The 24,148-nt window shown below is 40.9% G+C and overlaps 3 protein-coding genes across 5 annotated transcripts in view; 1 reads left to right on the top strand and 2 right to left on the bottom strand.

The window, feature by feature from the left end:
- Positions 1–2,455: 2,455 nt before the first annotated feature.
- LOC146511991 (uncharacterized) lies at positions 2,456–12,831 on the bottom strand. The gene is made up of 8 exons (XM_085171815.1): positions 12,286–12,831; positions 11,514–12,033; positions 10,077–10,208; positions 8,065–8,178; positions 5,551–5,685; positions 5,289–5,422; positions 5,150–5,198; positions 2,456–2,905 (listed from the first exon to the last, which is right to left on the bottom strand). The coding sequence occupies exons 2-8, from the start codon at positions 11,664–11,666 to the stop codon at positions 2,756–2,758; spliced, it is 867 nt and encodes a 288-aa protein (XP_085027941.1). The 5' UTR covers positions 11,667–12,033; positions 12,286–12,831; the 3' UTR covers positions 2,456–2,755.
- Positions 12,832–13,079: 248 nt separating this feature from the next.
- Positions 13,080–16,012, top strand: LOC146511990 (uncharacterized). The gene is made up of 2 exons (XM_085173625.1): positions 13,080–13,691; positions 13,778–16,012. Exon 2 carries the CDS (start codon positions 14,990–14,992, stop codon positions 16,010–16,012), a length of 1,023 nt encoding a protein of 340 aa, XP_085029751.1. The 5' UTR covers positions 13,080–13,691; positions 13,778–14,989.
- A 1,414-nt stretch (positions 16,013–17,426) lies between these two features.
- The window catches only part of LOC146511989 (NACHT, LRR and PYD domains-containing protein 3-like), a 28,783-nt gene continuing 22,061 nt past the window's right edge, over positions 17,427–24,148 (bottom strand). Inside the window, exons 9-11 of one of the 3 annotated variants that reach the window (XM_085171662.1) lie at positions 21,601–21,777; positions 20,166–20,339; positions 17,427–19,664 (exon numbers count right to left, since the gene is read on the bottom strand). In XM_085171662.1, coding sequence (XP_085027788.1) covers positions 19,652–19,664; positions 20,166–20,339; positions 21,601–21,777 — 364 coding nt within the window. In that variant the 3' untranslated portion in view covers positions 17,427–19,651. The remainder of the gene's footprint in view (positions 19,665–20,165; positions 20,340–21,600; positions 21,778–24,148) is intronic. The other 2 variants (XM_085171663.1, XM_085171665.1) reach the window with 2 other exon arrangements.

The raw sequence follows: 24,148 nt of genomic DNA, 5'->3' as shown, positions 1-24,148 counted from the left end.
CCCGAAGAAACCCCACCCTGCTTCTCTCAATGACTATCGCCCTGTAGCCCTCACCTCAGTAGTGATGAAGTGCTTTGAGCGCCTGGTCAGAGACTTCATCATTTCTTCACTACCAGACACACTGGACCTTCCTGTTTTTATGTTGTCATGCCCAAATTTAGCAGGATTTAAGGAGGGGTGTGTAACAGAGTTAAATAGAATCGAAGTTAAATCCCGCTAAATGGGACATTGGCACCACCTACTGTTGAAAAACTCACCCTGCAACATTCACAAAGGGCAAGGGATTCTGGGTAATCCTCAGAATAATGGAGGATTCCTGCGAGATTTTGTGCTGATTGCCCACGACATTAAAAAGAGAGCATTCTAACCATTGCCTTTTTGTTGTGAATGCAGACCAGAGAAGACACTACACAGAGGTCACACTTGTGGAATTTTTAACAAGGACCCTACAAAACTTTACAGTACTCGTGCTGCCAAACTTCTGATGGCTAGGTGTGCAGTTCCTGCTTTAAATGCATTCACTTTTAAGATTAAGAAATCTAAGTGATAAGAGGCCAGAAATGTTTGAACTAGCTTATGAACCAAAATCACTGAGGCCGTCTCTCCTGCATGAAGTCCAGGTGCTGGTTTTCCAGTGTGTGCGTCTGATGCCCCAAAGCTGACTCAGAGCCGTAACACCATCAATGGCTGCAGTATGGAACAGGTGTGGGTGTGTCCTCATCTCCCAGAGGAGTCCAAATTGTCATCAAACAGCCCTACAGACACAAAAACGTGAAAATATAAACAACCAGACTATCAGCAGTGATTTAAGTACTTTAAGTGAAAATAATTTACAGTATATATCACAGAATTTAAGGCCTTTATAATCAGAGCATACAGAGAAAAGTACTAAACTGAATCAATTTCAGCTTTCGTTTCTCATGATGTATATTGTATTAATAATTAAATTTCATTATCTGTAGCTTTACCACACATTTGCCACACAGGTGTACATACTGTAGGTTCAGTGAATGCTTACATTGCACTGATTAGAATATACTGGACATTCAAAGCTAAGATTCAGCGCACTGTGTTAGAGGCTGGGATTTGATGACTTCATCATATATACAACCTTTGATCATCGTTTATGTCCAGTTGAGAATGAATCTGTGCACTCACATATTAAATGAACTGAAATCAGTAGTGTGATCTCGAGTCTTTATATGCTGAATGAGAGAACTGAAAGCTGTTATTTTAATCAGCCTGTCTCAGTTGTTTTAACTCTAAGTATCACAAAGTAATGTGGTAACATCTGGACTGACGAGTTTACTGTCAGCATTTTAATCGCTAGTTTAAAGGCTGTAGGCTGCAGCCGTTGCTCTAACACTGTATAAATGTAACGGGCCTCAGTGCTGGTTCTAATAGTCTGAGCTGCTTCCAGCTTTATTTGTGAAGAGCACAGCAGCTTACAAAACACGTAGCTAGCTGTACAGCTGCAACGTAAAGCTTTCATAAGCTAAGATGACCTTAAAATAACGGGGCTACATGCGGTGATGCTAGCATTAGCCATGTTAGCACGTTACCTTCACAGGTGGTCAGACTTTGTAAAAAGGCACTCAGTCAGAGGTTGGGCTCTCCGTTTCGCTGCAGGGTCCCTTCATTCTTCACATATCCGTGTCGAGCCGAGTGTAAATCCCGAGGCTGAACGGCCTTTGTACAAGCACACACGCTTCTTAGCAGGGCAAAGCTATGAGCTAGAAAAATCCAGGCAGACAGCCTGTGTCTGACCAACCAATCAGAGAGTTCCTTACATCCCACGGTGTGGTTAATTTGAATAGCAGCAGGATTTTTAAAATGAAGTTGTTAATCCAACTGCTAATCCACATGTTAATCCCTGACCGAACAGGAAAGAGAAAAGGTTTTTGAAATGCAGTTTATTAATGTCATGGTCCCCGTGTCTGCCCGGCCAGCTCCACAAGGCCACATGTGTTTTGTGTACATTCTCCCCTGCCAGGGCGGAGCTCACTGCAGGCTCCCGCCCTTGGCACACACCTGCATCTCGTCAGGCTCTGATTACGGGTTGGACTCTTAAGGCCGGGATGCAGACAGCCTCACCGCTGGATGATTATGCTAGACACGTTAGTGAACCTCTGCCTCGAACCTTTAAAGCTTTGTAGACTTGCTGCGATCTCCGTGTAACTTTATTTTCTCCTGTGCACAGTTTTTCTCCAGACCTGCGACTAACCTGTTATTTCTACTGCTGTAAAGAAGAAGAGCCAGCGTGTTTGTGACTCCAATCCCAGACCTCCCTTTCGGACCTAGGACCCCCGTTCCCCTCACTGTATATATCTGCACCTGGTGGTTGTGTTAATAAACGTTGCTTTCTCCTGAACTCTGCTCTGCGCCTGAGTCCTACTACACCGCATGACAGTTAAAGTGCAATTCGAAAATGTTTTTTGAAATGAAGACTTAAAAAGCATTTTAAAAATCAGTTTATTAAATTGGAATTCTCTTTAAGAAAATTTTTACTAGTCTACATACATCCATTTGGACACATGACAGGTGTCTGCTCAGTCATCTCAGTCACCTGCACCTGTTCCAAGCCCACAGGTTGTTTAAGAACAACAAAAGCCCCGCCTCGCACAAATCCCTGGGGTGGTTATAAGTCCATTCTGCAGTTCTAAGGTAGTTTAAAAACTCCTGCTCCATATTCAACACTTTAAGTACTTAAGATGTATTGAAAAAGTTCTAAATCCATTTCTTAGGTTGTTACAAGCTACCCAGCTCTCAGGTAGTTAAAAAGTGCACCGAGCCCGCCCTCCAGCACCTCCTTCACTGGTTTTAGCAGCGGGTTGTGGACAATGTGAAGTCCTTTATCCAGAGGATGGCAAGCAAGCTTCTCCAGCCGGGACAGCTGGTGCATCTCCTGAAAGTAACCATTGTGTTTATCACCAACAAAGTCATCACTATTATCATTATCATCATCAGTATCATCGAAGTCATCACCATGCTTCCAGCACCACTATCACCATTATTATTAATATTATCACAGACTTGTGAAAGAGACTGAAGGTTATGGAGAGACAGACAGACATCTTATGATTCATTATACCTAACCCTTTACATGGTGTTAGGGTCCAGGTTTAATATAGGAAAGAAATAGCTGTGCAGTGTTAGCAGTGCCATGAATACGTTCATTTAAAAATCTGCATCTTGCATTTATTCAGGTTACCTTTGTCTAATATTAACATTTGTTTAAATAAACACGTCAGTGTGTCCTTAAAAAGGTGGGGAAATAAAGAACGGAGCAAACACGTTTTTCATGCCATTGAACGTGAGAATTAAGCGTTAGCGTGAGAAATGCTGTTATGTGAATGGGAATATGTATACAGACTAGAGATGGCACGATACCACTTTTTTATGTCCGATACTGATATCATAAATTTGGATATCTGCCGATACTGATATTAATCCGATATAGTGTGTTTTTTAATCAATAAAACTGTTTTTTAATATCTTGCTGCATTTTGTATAAGTTCATACTCAAGTTTAAGAAACAAAACACTAAAGCTATTCTGTTACACCTGTATGTAAAAAATACACTGCACCCAAAATATTTCATAGTCCAGCAACACTGATCAATCTAATAAAGTTAAACCTGCTCCATCCTCCCTATTCTGGTATTTTAAAGAGTAAACAACCTAACTAATAGAGTTGCCAACTCCTAGCAAAAAAAAATAGGGAACCCCCCCCCACACACACACCACCACCACCACACACACACCCCCCACCTCATGATGCTTAATTGATGTAATCAACTTTAATTTAATGCAGGTGTAAAAAAAAAAATGCACAGAAATAAATTATTTTTCAAGAATAATTAAATAAATTCAACATCTTTCTTCAACAGAACTGCAGACTGCACAGATGGTTCCCAAAGGAAAAAGTACTATAGCTTACTAGGGTATATTAGACTTAACAGTTACTATTTACAGTAATGGACTTCTATACATTTTACATCAGATTAAAACTTTGGGTGTAAGATTCAGATAATTATTTATTAAAAGCTCGACATTTTAAATGAGAATAAGAAAGAAAAGTATGTCTTTGTGCCCCCTTTTCCCTGTTCATGCCCTATCGGCCCCCCTGGCTAAACTTTGCTAGATCCGCCCCTGCACAGTTACGTCAGCTGCGTAGAAAAAGATCCTGGTGTAGAAATAATATTAAATAAATTCTAACAACAGCTGATCAAGCTTAAACGTGCTGCTGTTGTTCAGCCGCTGGTTTCCTCTTTCTGGTGCAAAGTGGGCCAAAAACAAAGAAGAGAGACGGACTCGCGACAGAAAAGCCGATCAGCTGATCATTGATCAGTTTCATGATTGAAGCAGCAGCAGGAGAGAGAGAGAGAGAGGCAGTCGCTCCATATATCGGTTGATAAGCTTAAGGTGGGAATGCTTTACATGTTTGTTTACATGTTTGGTAGAGAGACTCCAAATACTCAACCAGACCACCGACAGGTCTCGCACGCCACAGCCGCTCTATCACGTTACGCATACTGCTCCGACGTGCTACGGTTATGAGCTGAGTTACGCCGTGTCGCAAGTTTTGTGAGGTGCTTTTTTGATATTTAATGGTTCAGATTACATTTTTTGTTTTTCTCCAATATCTGATCCAGTAATTTAGGTCAGTATCGGACCGATACCGATGTAATATCGGATCGGCCCATCTCTAATAGAGACTCGCTTGAAAGCTTTTGCTGTCGAAGTAGAGTGGACCAAAAAGTTGACACAACATGCAGAGAGAGTCTTTTTCCTTTTTCTGAGAAAGACTGTCTGTGAGCTCACCTTTCACGTAGCCATGCTTCATACAGTTCTAGGGTAATGCGCACAGGGCAGGCTGAAATAAACTAGAGTTAGAATAAATTAATGGTGAAAGTGTTGAACTAATTTTCATTGATAATTTCTGTTAGCATCTGTTAGCAGGTTTAAAGACAGGCAGGCTGATCACACAGCTTTAATGTGAAGCCTGGATTGGAGCCCTGTACTGGAGATGCCAGGGTACCAGTTGTCATCAATATCATAATCACCATCATCTCTGAAGATATCGATGACCATTACTATCAAAATGATTAGTGTCATCATCATCATCCTTCACCAGTGGAGCTGTTTACCTGTGGAACATCCTTGATGTCGTTAAAGTCGAGATTCAGTAACTCCAGCCTGAAATCAAATCAAATACAAATGTGATACACACACGCCACTCCAGTGGGACGGCGTTACGTGGATTTGGTTACCTGGTGATGTGGTTACCTGGTGAGGCAGCAGAGGGCCTTGGGCAATGAGTGGATGCTGTTTCCCTCCACAATGAGAATTCTGAGCTCCACCAGAGCCTGAATGTTCTCTGCCAGGTTCTCTAGAAGGTTACAGGCCAAGTGAAGGAACACCTGGGGATTTTAAACACATTAGCTAATCCTCTCTGAATCTTCTACAGGTAGTTGTACTGAATAACCAGACTACTTATTCCAGAGTTTAGCACAGGTAAACATACACAGTATGTACCACATGAACATACCAGAGCCTTCATGTTGTAGATACAGCCCGGGATGTGAGTGATAAGGTTGTGACTGAGGTTGAGCTTCCTCAATTGGGTCAGATTAGAGAGAGAAGCCGGCAGCGATGACAGCTGGTTGTTGGCTAAACTCAGCACCTAGAACAGGTGGTTTAGATAACCACATATATTACTCCTGTTTTCCACTGCAAATCCAGCAAGCCTCAGAATAAGTGGATCAAAAGTACCGTTGTCTTATTTTTAGGTGTATCCAAAATCTTGTGTTGCACTGTTTAGCTCCAAACCAAAAGCAAAGCAAACTTTGTGCTATTTTAAGGGAAAAGACTTACTGGAAAATATAGTGTAATCCTCACTTTAAGTTTCTTTGTGACAAAACCTTGTTCTAAAAATAATCATTAAAATTTTGAACATAAGAGCTTCATCTAAAGGTCTGAAATTGTATTTACGCTCTAATTCAAGGCAGTAAATGAATTCAGCTTATGCATAAGTTCAATAAGGAAGATCTGTAATCACTCATCTGCTTGTTTTTACATGACTACCGCTTTCCCACACTGTCAATACTGACATCATTATTCTAATCCAATCATCTTCTCACCCGCCTTCTTTGAGCCAATCAGCTTCTCGTGGTTTAAATCTGTGCTCGCTGTCATTCTTCCTTTCAGACTCTCTTCCGAGCGTCCCACCTTCCTCCCATATCCACCTCAGATACCTCAGCCAGAGCTCAATTCACGCCTCAGTCTTCATCTTCACCACCAGTATCTAGACTCCTGCTCTAAATCCTGTCATCGCTGCGATTCAGTTTGCTATGATGGGTCATCAGAGTCTAATCGCCAAATACATCCATTTCTCTATCTCAATAGAACATGTTCAATTCTTCCAAGTGATTTCTCCTTATTGAAATACAATAACAAAATTATCAAATTTGATTCAATAGATTCCCTGCTGGCACAATACCCTGACCAGGTTTTTAAGCCAGGATCAGAGCTTACTGCTACAGGCCACATTCCTTTGATAGCTAAGGACCTTTAACTGACAATCATCTGTTCTGTTGTTTCCTAAAGGTCTCTTTATTATTTGGTATTTAGTGGCCTTGTTTCTGTTTATGCCATGGTTTCGGACATATTGGGTTTGTTTTTAATTTCCTCTCTTCCTTATTAAGGACAAAACCATCTAGGTCAGGAGGAGTTCAGGACCAGCAGGATGGTAAGCATGCAGGAGCAGAGGGGCATGGACAAAATGAGAAAGAGCAAGAAGCTGAGATGATATCTGGCACCTCAGCACATTCATTTCATGTGCCAAGCTGCATATGGGGTGCTACCGAGTCCAGCAAATCTGCACATCTGTGACAAGAGTGAGCACCAACATGTCTTCTATGCCCAAAGGAGAATATCCTAAAAAGCCTTTTAGGAGGGCCACTACCTCTGGCCAAATGCCAGGACCAGATGAACTCCAGTCCTTGAGAGCCAGTATCCTGAAACTTTTCCACGTGTCCCTGCTGCAACGCACCTCAATAAAATTAGTAGGTCATTAGCAAGACTCTAGCAAGACACTGTAGACCTCTCTAAAGTACCAAGAACATGTAAATCAGTGCCAGTGGAGCAGCTTGAGAACAAACAAAGGGGTAGGCCATCACATCTGCCACTGAAGCCGCAGAAAGAGCCTGCAGGTAGATTTGGATCAAAAGGATGGGTCCTCACCTCAGGAAACATCACTGATGATGTGTCCCCTGTGTATGCATCTACAAACCGCTTCTCCGTCATTTTGGATGTGTGACAATGCAGGATCAAGTGAATGAGACCCAAGTCACACAGACCTAGAAACTATTCTATGGCAATCATCAGTCGTGAGGGAAAATGAGTATTCCCCACATGGTTGGCAAAAATCTCTGCATAATACCCATAATTTAAATGGAAATGAGAGACTTGTCCGCAAATACTGTCCAGCTATTCTTCAACCAATCAGGACAGACACAAAATGGAAAATAGGGTCCCCTTCTAAGTAAAAGTTACCCCTTTTTTTAAATATAGTGGCTGCAGTTCTGACAAACAACTTTTACTTTGAAGGCAAACGTTCCCCATTTCTGGTTGAAAATTATGCACTACTGAGTATTTGCAGGCAACAAGGAAAACTACAGACAACTATAGCAACCAGAGCAAAACATGAGGAGCTTTTTGTATCAGCCACACTATAAATGTGGCCAGCCTTTCCTCCAGTTGCTGAACAGAAACCACACACCAAAAAACACCATCTGAACCCAAACTATTTAGTGCATCAAGTGCATCAAGTGCATCAAGTGACGAAACGTTTCTCCCACTGACAACGCTACGTCCAGATGAACAGAATCAACTTTTGGAGATTTATTTACCTGGATGAATGAGCATGCATGAAAACATCAAGCATATTTACCTGCTAAAATAAAACCTGCACAACATTTTAAAGAGCTGTTTTCAGGAGCAGTGATCACAGTAGCAATGTCAGTAGCATTAAAGTGAGAAGCTGAAGAATTTTCAGCAGTACCTCCAGCTGTGTGCAGGCGCCCAGCTCTTCAGGAACCTCTTTAAGTCTGTTTCTGTAGGCAAATAAAACTCGGAGTTTCCTCAGCTGACCGATCTCTGGTGGCAAATTGCTCAGCTGCACACACACAACACATAAATAACACCAGGAACAAGCATCTTACCATAAATATAAGCAAATAGATATGAGAGAAGCCATTCCAGGAAAATAAAGTGAAAGATGTTAGAATTCAACTCTTCACAAAGTGCCCTGAAATCCAGATTGAAATATAGAATAATTATAGACACAGGGTGTCACGGTTCTGGGTCAGTTTGACCCAGTATTTTGAGTTATGTTTTGGTGTGTTTTTGCATTTGGATTCTTTTCTTATTAGGATGATGCTGATGATTATGACACTATGTTTCAGTTATTCTTGTTTAGGGATTAGTCTTTAGGTTTTGTTCTCATGTTTATTGCAGGTTTAGTTCAGTGTCTAGTCTGTCTCTCAGTGTCGTGTCTGCGTCTTTGTTTAGTGGTGTCTTGTTTCCTGTTTTGCTCTGAAGGTTCATGTTCCTGTCTTATGTCAGTGTTTCTAGCTTTGTTCCCCCTGTCTCATTAGGTCTTATTCCTCCCAGCTGTGTTCCCCTTCTGTCTCTAATTCCTTGATGACTTCCTCAGTGTATTTAAGCCCAGTGTGTCTTTGTGTCAGTGTTGCGTCGTCTGTTAACATTCCTGTCATTCTAGCTACATGTCATGAGTCATAGTTTTTCAGTCTCTGTTCTGGTCATGTTCATAGTAATCTGCTCCTGTCATGTTCTCATAGCCTTTCACGTACCAGTCCAGAAGACTGTCCTTTGCTTTTTCATGTCATGTGCATAGCTCTTAGTTACAGTCCAAGTCAGAGTCTTAGTTTTTCTTAGTCTTTAGTTGTTTCCCAGTTTAGGCCCTTTGTTTAGGTCATTGCCATAGTTTATGTTTGGTTCTTTTTGCTTTACTGTGTACCGGCCCTAATAAAGGCTCACTTTAAGTTCAGTAAACGTTTTGCCTCCTTTGTCTGTGTCCGCACCTGGGTCCTCCAAACACCCTCTTCACACACAGGGAAAATAAAACTCTGAATAAGAGACTTTATCAAGTGTTGAGAGCTGAAAATTTCCTGTTTACAAAACATTTCACAAACAGGTTTAGCTCACAGGTTAAGCAAGGCTAACAGCATATGACAGAAACAGCCTGCCATGCATGCTGCTACTCAGGGCTCATTATGCTGCTGAAGGTTGAAGGAGGGTGGAGGCAGAAACTGGATCCTGGTAGATTTCAGTGGGGATTAGAACTTTTATTTATCCAGGACACTGAGCAGCTGCACAGGAGGAGGCAGAAGGAGGGATGGAAGGAGGTCAGTACCTCGCTCATAGGTACACTACATGACTTTTACTTTAAATTAAGACTCTGATGCTGCTAATAGGTCATTCCACTGATTGAGCACATGAACATCAATATGCTCTCACTGGTTAGCTCGTGAACACACCTGGATAACACCTCCTGTTGGATGTTTATTAGGCTTCAGCAAGACTCTCATGGTCCATCATGGGAAATGTAGGATCTAGTGTTTGTGGAATAGTATGCCTGTCCTCTCCCCTGCAACACCTGTTCTCTAATAAGATGATATAATTTCATGGAAGAGCTGTTTTTAAAATCACTGCATTAAACGGTTTAACAGGGTTCACGAGTGTTTCCTTAGTTTTTTTTTTGTACAATAAAGGGTTACTGTTGATCAACATGAGAGATAAATATCTATGTGTGTGTCGTGTTACATGAGTGTTTTCTTGTGTAACTTTGTATTTGCTTTCATTTCCATCCTCATATGTTCTACCATAAAATAAACATCTGGTTTATAAAAATTTTAGCGACATACGTTTGAATTATTCCATAACCATGTGGGATTCAGTCTTTGAATGAATCCTGACAAACTCCTGCAATGTCATATGTTTAAACTAAAATGGTTCAGTGGAGGAGGAATGTCAGGTATCAGGTGTGTTTACCTGGTTACCCCACAGATTGAGGACCACCAGGTTAGACAGCAGAGCCAGCTGAGAAGGAAGAACAGTCAGGCTGTTGAGAGACAAATTCAGCTTGTCCAACTCCAACAACTCCCACAGTTCATCTGGAACCTCCTGTAGAGTGAAACAGAAAAGGAAGCTGCTGCTTTCCACTCAGAATTCACCACACAGCTGGAAAAGTTCTCACAGCACTGTTCTTTAGTGTACATATTTAATCAGCCCTCCCTAAAGTATTTTTTACATCACAAAAGACAGAAAATGCAGCTGACATGTGGAAAGCCTGATGTTTGAATGCTCCTAAATGTTGCTCGATAAAACAGCTTAATCATTTAAAATAATAATTAATATTTAAACCAGTTATCAATAATATGCCCTAAATGTCCTCTCCTGTTGAAGCCAGCTCATATTTTCATTGTTTAAAAGTCATCAGTATTTATTAACACGAGCCCAAAACATGCTGTGCTGTACTGTGTAAGGAGAAAATGCCCATCATTTCATCACATGGTGTGATTACTGTGTGAAAAGTCACGGATAAATGTCACGCTGGCACTGATCTAATGCTTGGGCATAAATGGGCCAGTGTTCATTTTGACAGATGAAGAAGTTAAGAAGAAGTTAAATATTTAAACTTGGGTCAATGTCACATGAAACAAATCTACAGTTAAAAATATGTTTACACACTGCCAGTCAAAAGATTTAGAACAGCCGAATTTTTGTCCAGTTCAAGTCATTCAAGTCCAATGAAAAGCTGAAATTGTACAAAGGTAAGTGGTGAACTGTCAGAGGTTAAACAAAGGTAAGGTTACCCAAAACTGAAAAATAATGTGCATTTTAGAATTATCCGAAAAAGGCCTTTTTTGACCTGAGTGTATATAACAAGAATCTCATCACGTGTTGCACAGTATTCAAAACTATAGTTAGTGGGTGAGGTTTCAATTGGCTCTATGTTACCAGTGGTATTCAGTTCAATTCAATTCAGTTTTATTTATATAGTGCCAAATCACAGCAAAAGTTGCCTCAAGGCGCTTTATATTTGAAGCTAAAATCTCTGCAGTGATTCAAAGAAAACAATCCTAAGTGGATTTTCACTTGCTCATAGGCAGCAAGAGTTGGAAAGCAAACAAAGGAGTTTAAATAAGTGAAGATTGATTAAGGCTGGCATGAGGAACCAGATGCTGTCATATCTGATCATATCTGAATAATTGACTGCGTTCCCAGAAGGATGAAAGAGGTTTTGATCACAGTGCAGGCTGACGATGGAGCTTCAACCTGCATCTGAGATAACACTTGGATCTCACAGGGCTAAACTCTGAATGTATGAGTGCAGACACCAGGATGTCTGCTTGTACATTATTAATTGAAACCACAGAGATGGCAGCAGTGGCCATTTGTACCTAAAAGCAGGTGTTGCTGTCATACCTTCAGACCTCGGCGAGCCAGGCTCAGAACATTGTATCCAAATTGTTTGACGATGAATCTTCGTATTCTGTCTGCTGATGTCAAACTGTCTTCCCTCCCTTCGCTCCTCCTCTTCTCCTCCTTCATCTCTTCTGTACACACGATTCCTCCCATCTCCCACGTTCCTTGTTCACAGAGTTCAGAGAACACAGCTGATTAGTTTTCAAAAACTCAACCAGCTGTGTGGTGATGAAACCACATGTTTCTCTGCTGTGGGACAGATGTTACATGTGATTGTGTTCAGAGGCCAGAACCTCTTGTCTAGGTGTTGTTCTAATGTTTCAAATGAATTTCTACAATACAGATGTTGTGATGTGATGTTCAGGTATCTTTTTTTCTTAACAGGCCTCAGATCAACAGATGTGATCAAAGTTTAAGACAGCTGTTTTTCCAGTGTCTGTCCAGATGTTTTTCTGCTGTTCAGAAGTTTCTTAAATGTCCTCTCTCATCTCTGGGACCAGTCAGTTGCATTTCTCGCCTCCTGTAGGTTAGAAACATATTTAAAATCCACACACAGTGGGCAAGATCGCATTGCACGTGTCACCAATTTTCTAAGTAAATATATTTCTGAAGGTGCTGCTGACATGAAATTATCACCTGATGTTGGTAACAACCCATCCAATCCTCACATACAAAGAAATCAAACCACAGATGTCCATAGATTATGTGTAATAATGAGAAATGACACAATACTTGAAGAAAAAAACCCATTACAGACACTTTGATATCCTACCTCACATCTGGACATGTTTCAGCAACGCAGAGCAGAAGGATCAATGCCTATTGACAAATTCATGGCATAAACAAGCGGCTGTTTATCTGGCACTGACAGAGAGACGGACATCAAGCTTGAGAAAAGGAAGGAAGTCTATTTAAGGAAGAATGCACACCCACACACACAGCTGCTCCTGTCAGTCTGCTGCACACTCTCTGACACCAAACTACATAATCAGGTCATTTCCAAAACAACCATGTGAAACTAAATGCAAAGAGTCTAGTTCCACCTACATGTAACAGCTGAATGTGACTCTGCATTCCTACAAATTAGTTAAATGTTAATTTATTGTTAACAAAAGTAAGAGAGTCCTCTACCTTGTCTCTACATCACCTCTGTCCTCCTGGCTGTGACCCACATATGAATCTTAATGTTCCACGAAGGATGATGTGTTAGCAGGACAGAGCAGAAAAGAGACAGCCAGAGAAAATCAAGAGCATAATAATTCTAACTAGCACATATCAATATTTGGATCCAGGCCTTAACTACACTGTAAAAGAAAATTGTAATATAAAAGTATTTTACTACAGTTTTGTACTGTTCTTCTAGAATATCATCAAATTCACATCAATAGACTGTGATTTTACATTTCAAATGTAAATTAACGTAAAATGACTGTAAATGTAATAAAACATAATTTTCTTGTTTTTTAAATGTATTTGTCTGTACATATGCATATTATTTGTATGTTAAAATACATTCACGATTGCATCATAATTTCACAAATATTTGTCTGTTATTTGAAAGATTGAACTGTTAAATTCAAATGTGATGCTATGGAAAAATATATAAAATGATTCTTATAATTTTTTTTACATCAAATAATTGTTATTATTATTGCTATTTAGGGCGATCGTGGCTCAAGAGTTTGCAGTTCGCCTTGTAATCAGAAGGTTGCCGGTTTGAGCCCCGGCTCGGACACTCTCGGTCGTTGTGTCCTTGGGCAAGACACTTCACCTAACACCTACTGGTGATGGCCAGAGGGGAATTATAAAGTGGAATTTTAAAGCGCTTTGAGGGTCTCATAAAGCGCTTTAAGAATGCAATCCATTTGTCATGGACCTGGGTCTGTGACCCAGGGATCATGTGGTTTTTTTTGAGTTTTTTTTTGAGAATATTATGAGTTTTATTTGTCTTTCTTAATCATTTATGGTTGTGGTGTGATCTGCTCCTCGTTCCTCGTTTCCCTGTGTGTTGTTGTGTCAGTTTTGCTGCCCCACCAGGTCTGGAGAGTCCCTGCCTTGGAGCCAGCCACACCTGTGATAATAACTCACCTGTTGCTGATCTGCCTAATCAAAGGGCTCTACTTAAGAGAGCAGTGGAGCAGCAGTCAGCGTGGGATCGTTAAACTAGAAATACAGTTAGTGCGGAGCTTGTGTTTTCAATACTTTCTTGTTGGAATGGTTAACGTGTTTAGTCGGACAGTGGATGGGGCAGTACTTGTTTCCAGGGTGATTACGGAAACGTGTGGAGGGAGCAGTACACAGTTGAACACAGGCACCAAGGAGGACGAAGCACAACCACGCATCACGGAGAGGAATCACGGCACGGGGAATTGGGAAAGCACACACTGTGGACTGTTGGCACTGTTTTCTGTGTAAATAAACTCACTTTCTCCATTCTAAAAGTCCAGCATTTGGGTTCTTCTTCAGCCAACCCTGACAGAATGATCCCGCCAGAATGAACCCAGGGGACTCAGGTTTCACCTCGGAGGAGGAGCTAGTCATGCAACTGTGGGTTTTCTGCAGGAGTGTAATCCGGACTGCAGATTCTCACAGGAGGCATCTTCAGGTAGTATTTTTTGATGACTTCCTGTCCTCCACTCCTTTTCCCCAGGGTTTTCTGGACATTAATAGACTGACTCAAATTGTCACGGATTTGAGAGCAAGCTCGAGCTTCGAGCTGTTTGGCTTGGGCCATCCAGGCAAGATGAATTCTGCTGCCCTCCTCAACGCCCTCGCTGCTTGGTTTTTTCGGCACCAGCAGATAATTCTCCCGCCATCGCTTGCTGCTCAATCCTTCGACCCTCCGAGGAGGACATGGCATCCTCATCATTGTCACTCCAAAGCTCACTCCTTTGGCTTCAAAAGAGTCAGCTGACTCAGGACCAGCAGCACAAGATGCCTCTGTGAGTAACTTAGACTCTGCCATGTTTGTGAACTTGTTCACTATGAATAAGAAAATAGAGGCTTTTTCTTTGAAGCCAGCTAAATCTGAGAAAAAGGGAATGTTGGCTAGTAGGACCATGCCTGTTTCTGTGTGTGCTTCGGGGTCAGCGACCACCGACACAGCATGTTGTGGGCCTGGTCATTTCATTAGAACAGGAATCGTGTTTTGTGCTAACCCACCCGCAACTGTGAGCTTGGGTCTGGCCTCTGAGTCAGAGGATACTAAAATTGAATCTTCAGACCCAGCTTTGTGGACCTGTTCTGAGCATCCTCCCTCACAATCCAAGAGAGAAGTGGTCTTAGCTAATTCTGTTGATAATCAAGAGACAGAGGAACAGCAAGTAACCGTTGCTATTGATTTGGTGCCCAAGAGGAAACGGCGATTGCGCCGCTGGCGCTCCTTATTGTTATAGGAGCCCAGAGTGCCTCTGGGGAGTGAGGATACAGAGTCTCTGAAACAAACTAAGGAGAAGGTTAGTTTACAAACTGTCAATATGGTTACAAGCTCTGATGTCGTGGCTCATTCGGCCTCTGAGACTGAGGGTTGTTTGGCTACAGCTGAAACTGTTAACACAGTGTCAGTGGACCCTGTAGCAGTTGAATATGACTCTGAGGATTTTGAGACTGATGGTGTGGCTAATAAAGTGACTTTCTTAGAGTGGGACAATTATCCAGCGGTCCACTCAGAGTTGGTGAGCTTGGAGTCAGTCGACCCAGATTCAGGGGACTTTTTGGCCCCATCGGGCCATATGGAGAAAGAATGTTTCCCCAGGGCGTCCCCAGAGGCTGAACTGGAGGCCTCAGAAAGCTCTGGTCCCCTGGAGATTGTTAAAGCTGGTGAAACGCCGTCACCTACTCAACCATCAGCACAGCCTGTAGCCCCTCTGTTAACTCAGTCTGCTGCCCAGCTACCTATAGCTCAGTCTTTAGTCCAGTCAGCCTCTCATCTTCATCCTCAGTTGGAGGTCAATATGCCTGCTGGACCTACTCTGCCATCATTTCACCCGTCTGTTGTTCCTGCATCGCTGTCCAGTTTACCGCGAGTAGCTGCCACACCATCATCACCTCCGTCCTCTGCAGCTACTTCTCCACCAGCGAACCTTCAGACTGCAGCGACTGCAGCACTCTTGGCTTCACCATCTACATCACCTACTCTACCATCATCTTCACCACCTGCAGCTACCGTATCACCATCTTCGCCTCCGGATCAACCATCAGTAGCTGTAGCGCAGACGGAGGTGCTCAGAGGGCCGGAGGGGCCTGCGCCGCAAGTGGATGAGCTCAGCGAGCCGGAGGAGCATGCGTCGCAAGTGGATGAGCTCAGCGAGCGAAGGACCTCCAGGTCCAGCGCGCCCCCCACGCCGCCCACGTCACCCACGTCCAGCGGGCTCTTGACGCCGCCCACGTCCAGCAGCACGGGTGCCACGTCTACAACTTGCATGGCCAGCACATTGGGGATCGTGTGTTGTGCTACATTGTCGCCTGCCGCAGCTGCCACACCGCCACTGGACCCGTGACTGCCCGCCGCAGCTACCGCGCCGCCCACCGGGACCGTTTCACCGCGACCGTTTCACCGCGACTGTCGGACCCATAGCCGCCCGCCGGAGCAGCAGCGTCGCCAACACTGGACGGCTCCACTGCTCCTGCAGCAGTGGAGCTGCAGGAGCTGCCGCTCCACTGCTGCCGGATCCGTGGCCACCCGCCAGAGCCACAGTGTCTCCGCTATTGGACCCGTGGCAGGCCGCCTGACGTGCTCTGTTGCTGCCACTGGACCCAAGATTGGCCACCTGAACTGTTTCGCCACTACTGCCACAGCGGGCTTCACCTGTTTTGCTGTCCACTGGGTCAGCCGCCAGAACTATTGCTGCCACTAGGGCAGTGGTTGGACTATTGAACTGGGTTTTTCTTTTTTTGTTGTCTAGTGTTGACGGAGACGTTTTGGACGGAGACTGATTTTCAAAATAAAACTAATTTCAAAATAAAATTAGCTCACTGCAAAGAGCGCCTATATTGCAATAAAATTAAGAGTGGAACATCCACACCAACTTTGCAGGAATAAAATATAAATAGTAAGACATCAGGAGCACATACAAAACAAGATAAAGGCACACACTGGAGAGCAAAGTGCTTGGAGGTAGTGTAAAGGACTTGGTGTGAATGTGTCAGTGTCCTGAGTGATGAGGGTCACTCAGACCATGGCACAGATTGGTGAGGCGAGGTGAGTTTGTTAGCAGTCTGAATGGCCCAAAGGAAGAAGGGGCATCAGTGACCAACATATTTCCATCACTGTGACTGTGAAAACAATTTACCATTGATCAGTGTGCTTCCCGGTCCACTCTGTTATATTCTGCTAATCTGTCAGCTGTGTCATTTTGTTAAACGTGAAGATAGCTGAGTGTCCTGCAGCAAACCAAATCTGCCTGTGGGTCCAATTAAAGGGACCTGAAGCTGTGTTGGTTAAAATTAAAATAAAAGCTTTTTGGTGTAGACAGAAGTTTATTGTGAGAAAGAACAGAATAAAATTGAACATGTAAATACAAATAATGTTGATGGCGCCTCTCAACTGACCATCTCCACATAAGACATCCGCAGCGCTTTCACTTCCCTATTGTACAGTTATAGATCAAAAGTTTAATCAGCTTATAACCAGCAAGAATGGGAGATGCTGTATAAGGAAAAAAATATTGATAAAGCTTATGAGATTTTTTTAGGAAATTTTAAACTGTTATATGATACCATCATTAAAAATGGTTCTAGGCAGTCAAATTATCCTTCGTATTTCGTTTATAATGATAGAAATATTAGTAACATGAGTGATGTGGTTAGTGAGTTAAATAAATTCTTTGTAAGTGTTGGGCCAGATTTGGCTGATACAATTCCTGATATAACAGATTCTGCAGAGAAAGAAACTAAACTCATTGACTGTAATCCTCATTCAATGTTTTTAACGGTGGTAGAAGAAAAGGAAATCATTGATATTGTTGGGAAATCACAAACAAAAAATTCTACAGACTCTGATGACATTGACATGGAAATCGTTAAGAAAGTGATCAATGGCATCTCCAAACCCTTAACACACATTTGCAATTTGTCTCTACAAACTGGTGCATTCCCAACACAAATGAAAACAGCTAAAGTAATACCACTGTTTAAAAATGGAGATAGACACCAATTCACAAATTACAGGCCTGTTTCTCTACTTTCACAATTTTCAAAAATACTGGAAAAAGTTTTCATTAATAGACTTGACAAATTTATAGATAAACACAAAATAATAATGGACAGTCAGTATGGTTTCAGACCAAATAGATCAACATCTATGGCATTAATGGAACTAATTGAAAATATCACCAACAATATAGATCAAAGACAATGCACAGTTAGTGTTTTCATTGACCTAAAAAAAGCTTTTGACACAATTAACCATGAAATATTACTTGATAAACTGGAGTACTATGGTATTAGAGGAGTGGTGCTAGAGTGGGTCAGAAGTTATTTGAGAGACAGGCAACAATTTGTGAAGATTGGTGAATATCAATCAGAGTGCCTGGACATTGTTTGTGGAGTTCCACAGGGGTCAGTATTGGGACCAAAGCTGTTTATCCTCTATATCAATGATATATGTAAAACATCTGATATATTACAGTTTATTTTATTTGCAGATGATACAAATATTTTTTGTGCTGGAGACAATTCACAGCAGCTTTTGGAAATTGTCACACAAGAAATGATTAAACTGAAAACATGGTTTGACAGAAACAAGTTATCACTAAATTTGAAAAAAACTACATTTATGTTATTTGGAAATTGTAAAAAAGATGCCGGAGCAAAATTGTTAATAAACAATGTTGAAGTAGAGCAAGTTTCTGAAACAAAATTTCTGGGTGTGATAATAGATAACAAAATCTGCTGGAAACCTCACATAAAGCATATACAAGCTAAACTGTCAAGAAGCATCTCTGTACTGAGTAAAGTTAAACATTTTTTGCCTTCCAAATCACTCCGGGTACTTTACTGTTCACTTATATTGCCATATTTAGAATACTGTGTGGAAATCTGGGGAAATACATACAAAACTTCACTTCAACCACTATGTAAAACTCGGAAAAAAGCAATCAGGATTATTACTAAAGCAGGATTTAGAGACCACACTAACATCATGTTCTTGAAATTAAAAATTCTGAAGTTTATGGATCTTATAAAATATAAAACTGCAAAAATTATGTACAAAGCCAGATACAATATGTTACCAGGAAATGTACAGAGGATGTTTTTTGACAGAGAAGGGGACTATGAATTGAGGGGAAAATTAAATCTGAAGACTCTTAAAGCACGGACACAGGTTAAAACCTTTTGTGTTACTATTTATGGGGTAAAACTGTGGAACAGTTTTACTGTGGACCTACAGCAATGTTCAAGCATTAGTCAGTTTATAAAGATGTTTCGAAAACTGATTTTGGAAGAATATGAAACTGATAAAGTTGATCACCCATAGTATATATAACTATGCTAAATTGTATCTAAATTATATCTATCACTGTAGCTATGTTTATACATGTTCTCCTTGTTTATTGTGTGGGGTAAGTGATGATGGGAATTAGGTGAATAGTGGGATTCAATAGAATGTTGAGCATGGGGTAGGGATTAATAAGTATGTTATACTTCTTCCTACTCCATTTCAGACCTAATAATTGTCATTTCATGTAATTTAGACTCTGTTTTATTTTATTTATTTTCTTTTTTTTTTTTTATCTGAGCACATACGTGTGTGTATTTACATATATATTCATATTTGTAAATGCAAGTATGTGTACTTGTGTATATATTGTTTTTTTTTTCTGTATATGTCTGAAATAAATAAAGATACAATACAATACAATACAAAAAATAACACAAGTTGAATCACACCATCATCCTATTACATTACAGTTAAAAGTTGGATTTCACGGTAATTAGTGCAACAGATTGTTGTTGTTTTTTAACATTTTACATGACCTTTCCATCTAATTCTTTGTGCTTGTTGAGGTCTTCTATCTTCAAAAATCTGTGATCTTTCCCATTCACAGGATCTGTACACACAAGCTACTGCTTCTTCAGCCTCTCCCTATCATCAGGTATCATCATCAGCTCACTCTCTGTCAGCATACACAAGTTTATCAGAGCTTCCACCTGCAAATATACATAGAGATTTGTGAACATGGGGAACGACTTAATTTTTTTCAGTGGAGGGGGGATATTCATACATCAGCAGACAAAGTCAAACAAGCCTGGCTTGACTGAAGGTATGACAGCTCCACCTCCGCTTTAGACTCTTTTATTCAGATTGATCATTCTAGCTTCAATAGTCCCTTTCCCCAAACCATCATCGACGTAATGCTACAAGACTGCTCAAATAAGTTCTACAGTTAATTAATGTTTCAATCTTAAATATGATTAAGCTATCTGTATCAATAGGTTATGCGCTACAAGCCTTTAAGGTGGCAGTAATTAAACCATTACTTACAAAGCTGTCACTTGACCCAGCTATCTACAAAGCTATACAAATATCTCACAATTACATGGGGAAAATCAGCCTCATAGGCTATAGGTTTACAGAAAATATTAAAAGAAAATACATACATTTAGTAATAAATGTAAAGCAACATGGGCACACTTAAACCATCCACTGACCTCAGAGTCTTCAGTCCAAAATTTGGTTTCTCCACAAGATCGCACAGCTGCCTCATGTCTGCATCTTTCAGTTTATTGTCAGTTAAGTCTAGCTCTTTTAGATGTGAGGGGTTGGATTTCAGAGCTGAGGCCAGAGCTGCACAACTGATTTCGGACAAACTGCAGCTATCCAGTCTGAAGAAAGAACATAAATTCATTAGACAAAGTTTCTAAATTAAATTACTCAGTGTTTCATAATCTCTTCTGCACAGAAGAAAGTTTAGAGAATATATATAAATTCAGAAAAAGAAAAATCCAAACAGCACAAGCCAAAATTATTTAAGAAATGCTTTGAAAAGTGTTGAAAGTGTATATCTATGTCTTTTGAGGCTATAGCTATTTTCCTATGAGATACATGTGTTTTACCTTAAATAACTTAAATGAATATATTTTCTTTTTTTTTTCTTTTTTTCAATTGGCCCAGCTTTGGCCCATGGGACCTCCCTGGGCTCAGCCTGAAAGAGCAACATGGATCCACCCTCTTTTGGACCCACCAATCACAACAGGAGCTATGGGGATCCTCTGCAGAATGAATTAGGCAATGGTCAGGGGTGAAGGCCCTGGGGTTTTTAATCTAATCCAAAACTGGTTCTAGTGAAATCAATGTCACCTCTCTGTAATAGGTGTAGGCTGCTGGGGGATTCCCATAATTCACTGGGTGTTTCTTCTTCACTCACTATGTGTTAATAGACTTCTCTGAACTGAATCATATCTGTTATTAATCTCTGTCTCTCTTCCACAGCAAGTCTTTATCCTGTCTTCCTTCTCTCTCCCCAACCGGTCGCAGCAGATGGCCCCACCCCTCCCTGAGCCTGGTTCTGCCGGAGGTTTCTTCCTGTTAAAAGGGAGTTTTTCCTTCCCACTCTCCCAAAAAGTGCTTGCTCACAGGACGTCATATGATTATTGGGTTTTTCTCTGTATCTGTTATTGTAGGGTCTAGCTTACAATATAAAGTGCCTTGAGGTGACAGTAGTTGTGATTTGGCGCTGTCAAGAGGTATTTCTCCATGCCACATTCCCTATCTATTTCATTTCGTTTATTCAGCCCTCTTTGTGTACATACAGTCTTTTGTTTGTTTGTTTTCTATTGTTTTTCATTTCTTTCCTTTTGTTGTTTTGTTATGGCCTCTGTATCTTCCATGTACTATTTAGGTTTGACCTTTGCTGTTTTTCTGTGATTCCTCATATTTAGATTTTTTTTTTATTTATACACTGATGTTTGGTTTTTGCACATCTTTCAACCAGCCTTTGAAAGAAACCATTATTTCTTTAGCTATTTTTGCATTCTGTCATCCGACCTTGCACCTCTGATATATAATCTAAGAGATTTATTATAACATGAGCTTTGTGTCACCACAGTCTTCATATCATAAGTTTAAAAAAATGACTTGTCTGACCTCAGAATCTCCAGTCTACAATGCCGACTCTCCAGAAAACCACAGAGCTGCTTCACTCCTGAATCCTGCAGGTCGTTGTTGTGACTCAGGTCCAGCTCTCTCAGATAGGAGGGGTTGGACTTCAGAGCTGAGCCCAAAGGAGTACAGCTAATATCTGACAAACAGCAGCCCATCAATCTGAATTAAGGAAATATATTGCAGAATGACAAAGACATTTAATATAGGACTAAACATCCAAAAGCATTTTCATTCATTTCATTTTTATTCTTTGTAATCCCTCTGTGTATCCCCAGGTTAGTTTGTTATCTAGGTTTAGGTTTCTGTTATTATGCCTCCCCCATGTCCCTCCTTGTGTTGTCAGTTTTGTCTCTGTGTTTTTCCCTTTCTTTGTGTGTGTCGAGGTTGTGTCTCTGCAATCTGTACTTTATTTTGTCAGTGTCTTGTGTTAATTTTCTGTTTTATTGTTTTGTAGTACTGAGTTTAATTATACTTTTTCAGGCCTTGTTGTCTCTCTCTGGTTCCATGTTTAGTCAAAATCAGTGTCTGTTTCCCCTTTCCTTGTGTATATCATCTGTTTTCTGTTTTATTCTGATAGCCACTTGTCCTCCATGCATCATGATCATTTTTGCTTCCCCTGTTTCCTCTCCTGTTTATATTGTCTGTATCTCTAGCTGTCCATTGTCATGATCTCCCTTTTTTCGCCAGCTGTGTGTCCTGTTAGTGTCCAGTGTAGTTTCATTGCTAATATTTCTCAGTGTATGTTTACTTCAGTTCTTTGTATTTTAGTTGCCTGCAACTGTAGTAATAAAGCTGTTTCAAGAATTCAGGGGGTCAGCACTCTGTACAGGCCATTCAAATTGTTCCACACCAAACTCACTTATCCATGTCTTTATGTGTCTTAGTTTCTGCACTGGTGAGAAGTCATGTTGGAGCAGAAAGGGCCATCACCAAACTTTTCCCACAAAATTGGGAGCATAACATTGTCTAGAATGTCTTGTTATGCTGAAGCATTAAGAGTTCCTTTCACTAAAACAAGGGGAACAATCTCAACTCCTGAAAAACCACTAACCCCACTTTGACTTCATTTGCTGCCATGTTCAATCACTTCCACTTTGTCTTGATGCATGCTCAATCATCTATGTAAGGAAATCCCAAAGAATTGATTCTGTTCATCTGGGCATAGCCTTTTTAGTGACCATCTTACAATGCTGTAACTTCAGCGATTCCCAACTGTCTGTGAATGGTACTCATGGCCAGTGATCCATGGACATGACAATTTAAATACTAATCATCATGAAACTGACCTCACAGCCCAATGTTCATTCAGTGGTTCTAGTTTGTCACTATGCAAATGTACTGTTTATAAGGTTGGAAACCTGCAGTCAGCTGAGACTGAAGAAGTCACTTGGATGAGTGACGAAATGTTTCTTCCACTGAAAATCCTATGTCCAGATAAACAGAATCGATTTTTAGCACTTTCACTTTGCTGTAACAAATGTTTACAAAAGCAGTCTTCATGTCTAGGTGTTTGATTTTATACACCCGGGGAACTGGAGGTGATTGGAACACCTGAATTCAATTATTTGGATGGGCTGAATATTGTTAGCAGTATATTGCACGTCAAATTAGCATTTTACACTATCTGGTGGTATGACTCTAAAGCTGTTATCTCAACAGATAGCTGCAAAGGAAATTTCACTAGCAACAGATTGCACTACATTAAAAATTATTTGTAAATGTTTTTTGTTTAGTTTTTTTTAATTGTTTTTTAAATTACGCTTCCTCCAGAAGAAGAAGACTACAATAGTCTTTCCTCAATGAGTCAATGACACGCTTCCAGTCCAGTCAATTAATAGGTGAACACCCAGGTATATGAAGCCCTCCACAAAAATTTACCATTTCTCCAAGGTTAGAAATGGTGTTCAACTCAGGCTTGGGCCTCCAAAAAAATCTCACCATGTCTTTTTCTTCTTGGCTGTCATCTTTAGGGTAAGGTGGTTATTGCCACACCACTGCTGGTGGTGGTGAACTGTGGTCTACCCCAAGGCAGCTGCCTCGGTCCACTTCTCTATTCAGTTTTCACGAATGATCTGCCGTATGTCTTGGATAAATCTCATCTTGTAATGTATGCTGATGATTCCACCATGTTTTATTCAGCCAGTGGCAACTCTGAATTGACCAATGTATTGCAACAATGTTTGCTGAACGTGTTTTACTGGCTAAGTAAAATCAACAGGATTTTAAACATCTAAAATCTATGTTAATAGGAAGTAGAGTACGCTTAGTCACAACTAACCCACAACTAAATCTTTCCATAGCTGGAATGGTACGAGAACAGGTGACCCAGATTAAATTACTTGGTGTTACCATAAACCACCACCTTTCATGGTCTCAGCACATTGACTATGTTATTAAGAAAATGGGACAGTGCATAGCTATGGCTAGGAAATGCTCCTTTTATATTACTTCTTCAATTATGAAAGGTGTCATTAATGCACTAGTATTATCTCATCTAGAGTACTGTTCAATCATTTGGTCAGCAGCTAAT

The sequence above is a fragment of the Neolamprologus multifasciatus genome, chromosome 9 (genome assembly GCF_963576455.1).
Source record: "Neolamprologus multifasciatus chromosome 9, fNeoMul1.2, whole genome shotgun sequence".
Lineage (NCBI taxonomy): Eukaryota > Metazoa > Chordata > Actinopteri > Cichliformes > Cichlidae > Neolamprologus > Neolamprologus multifasciatus.
This window is presented reverse-complemented; position numbering and strand designations above follow the sequence as displayed.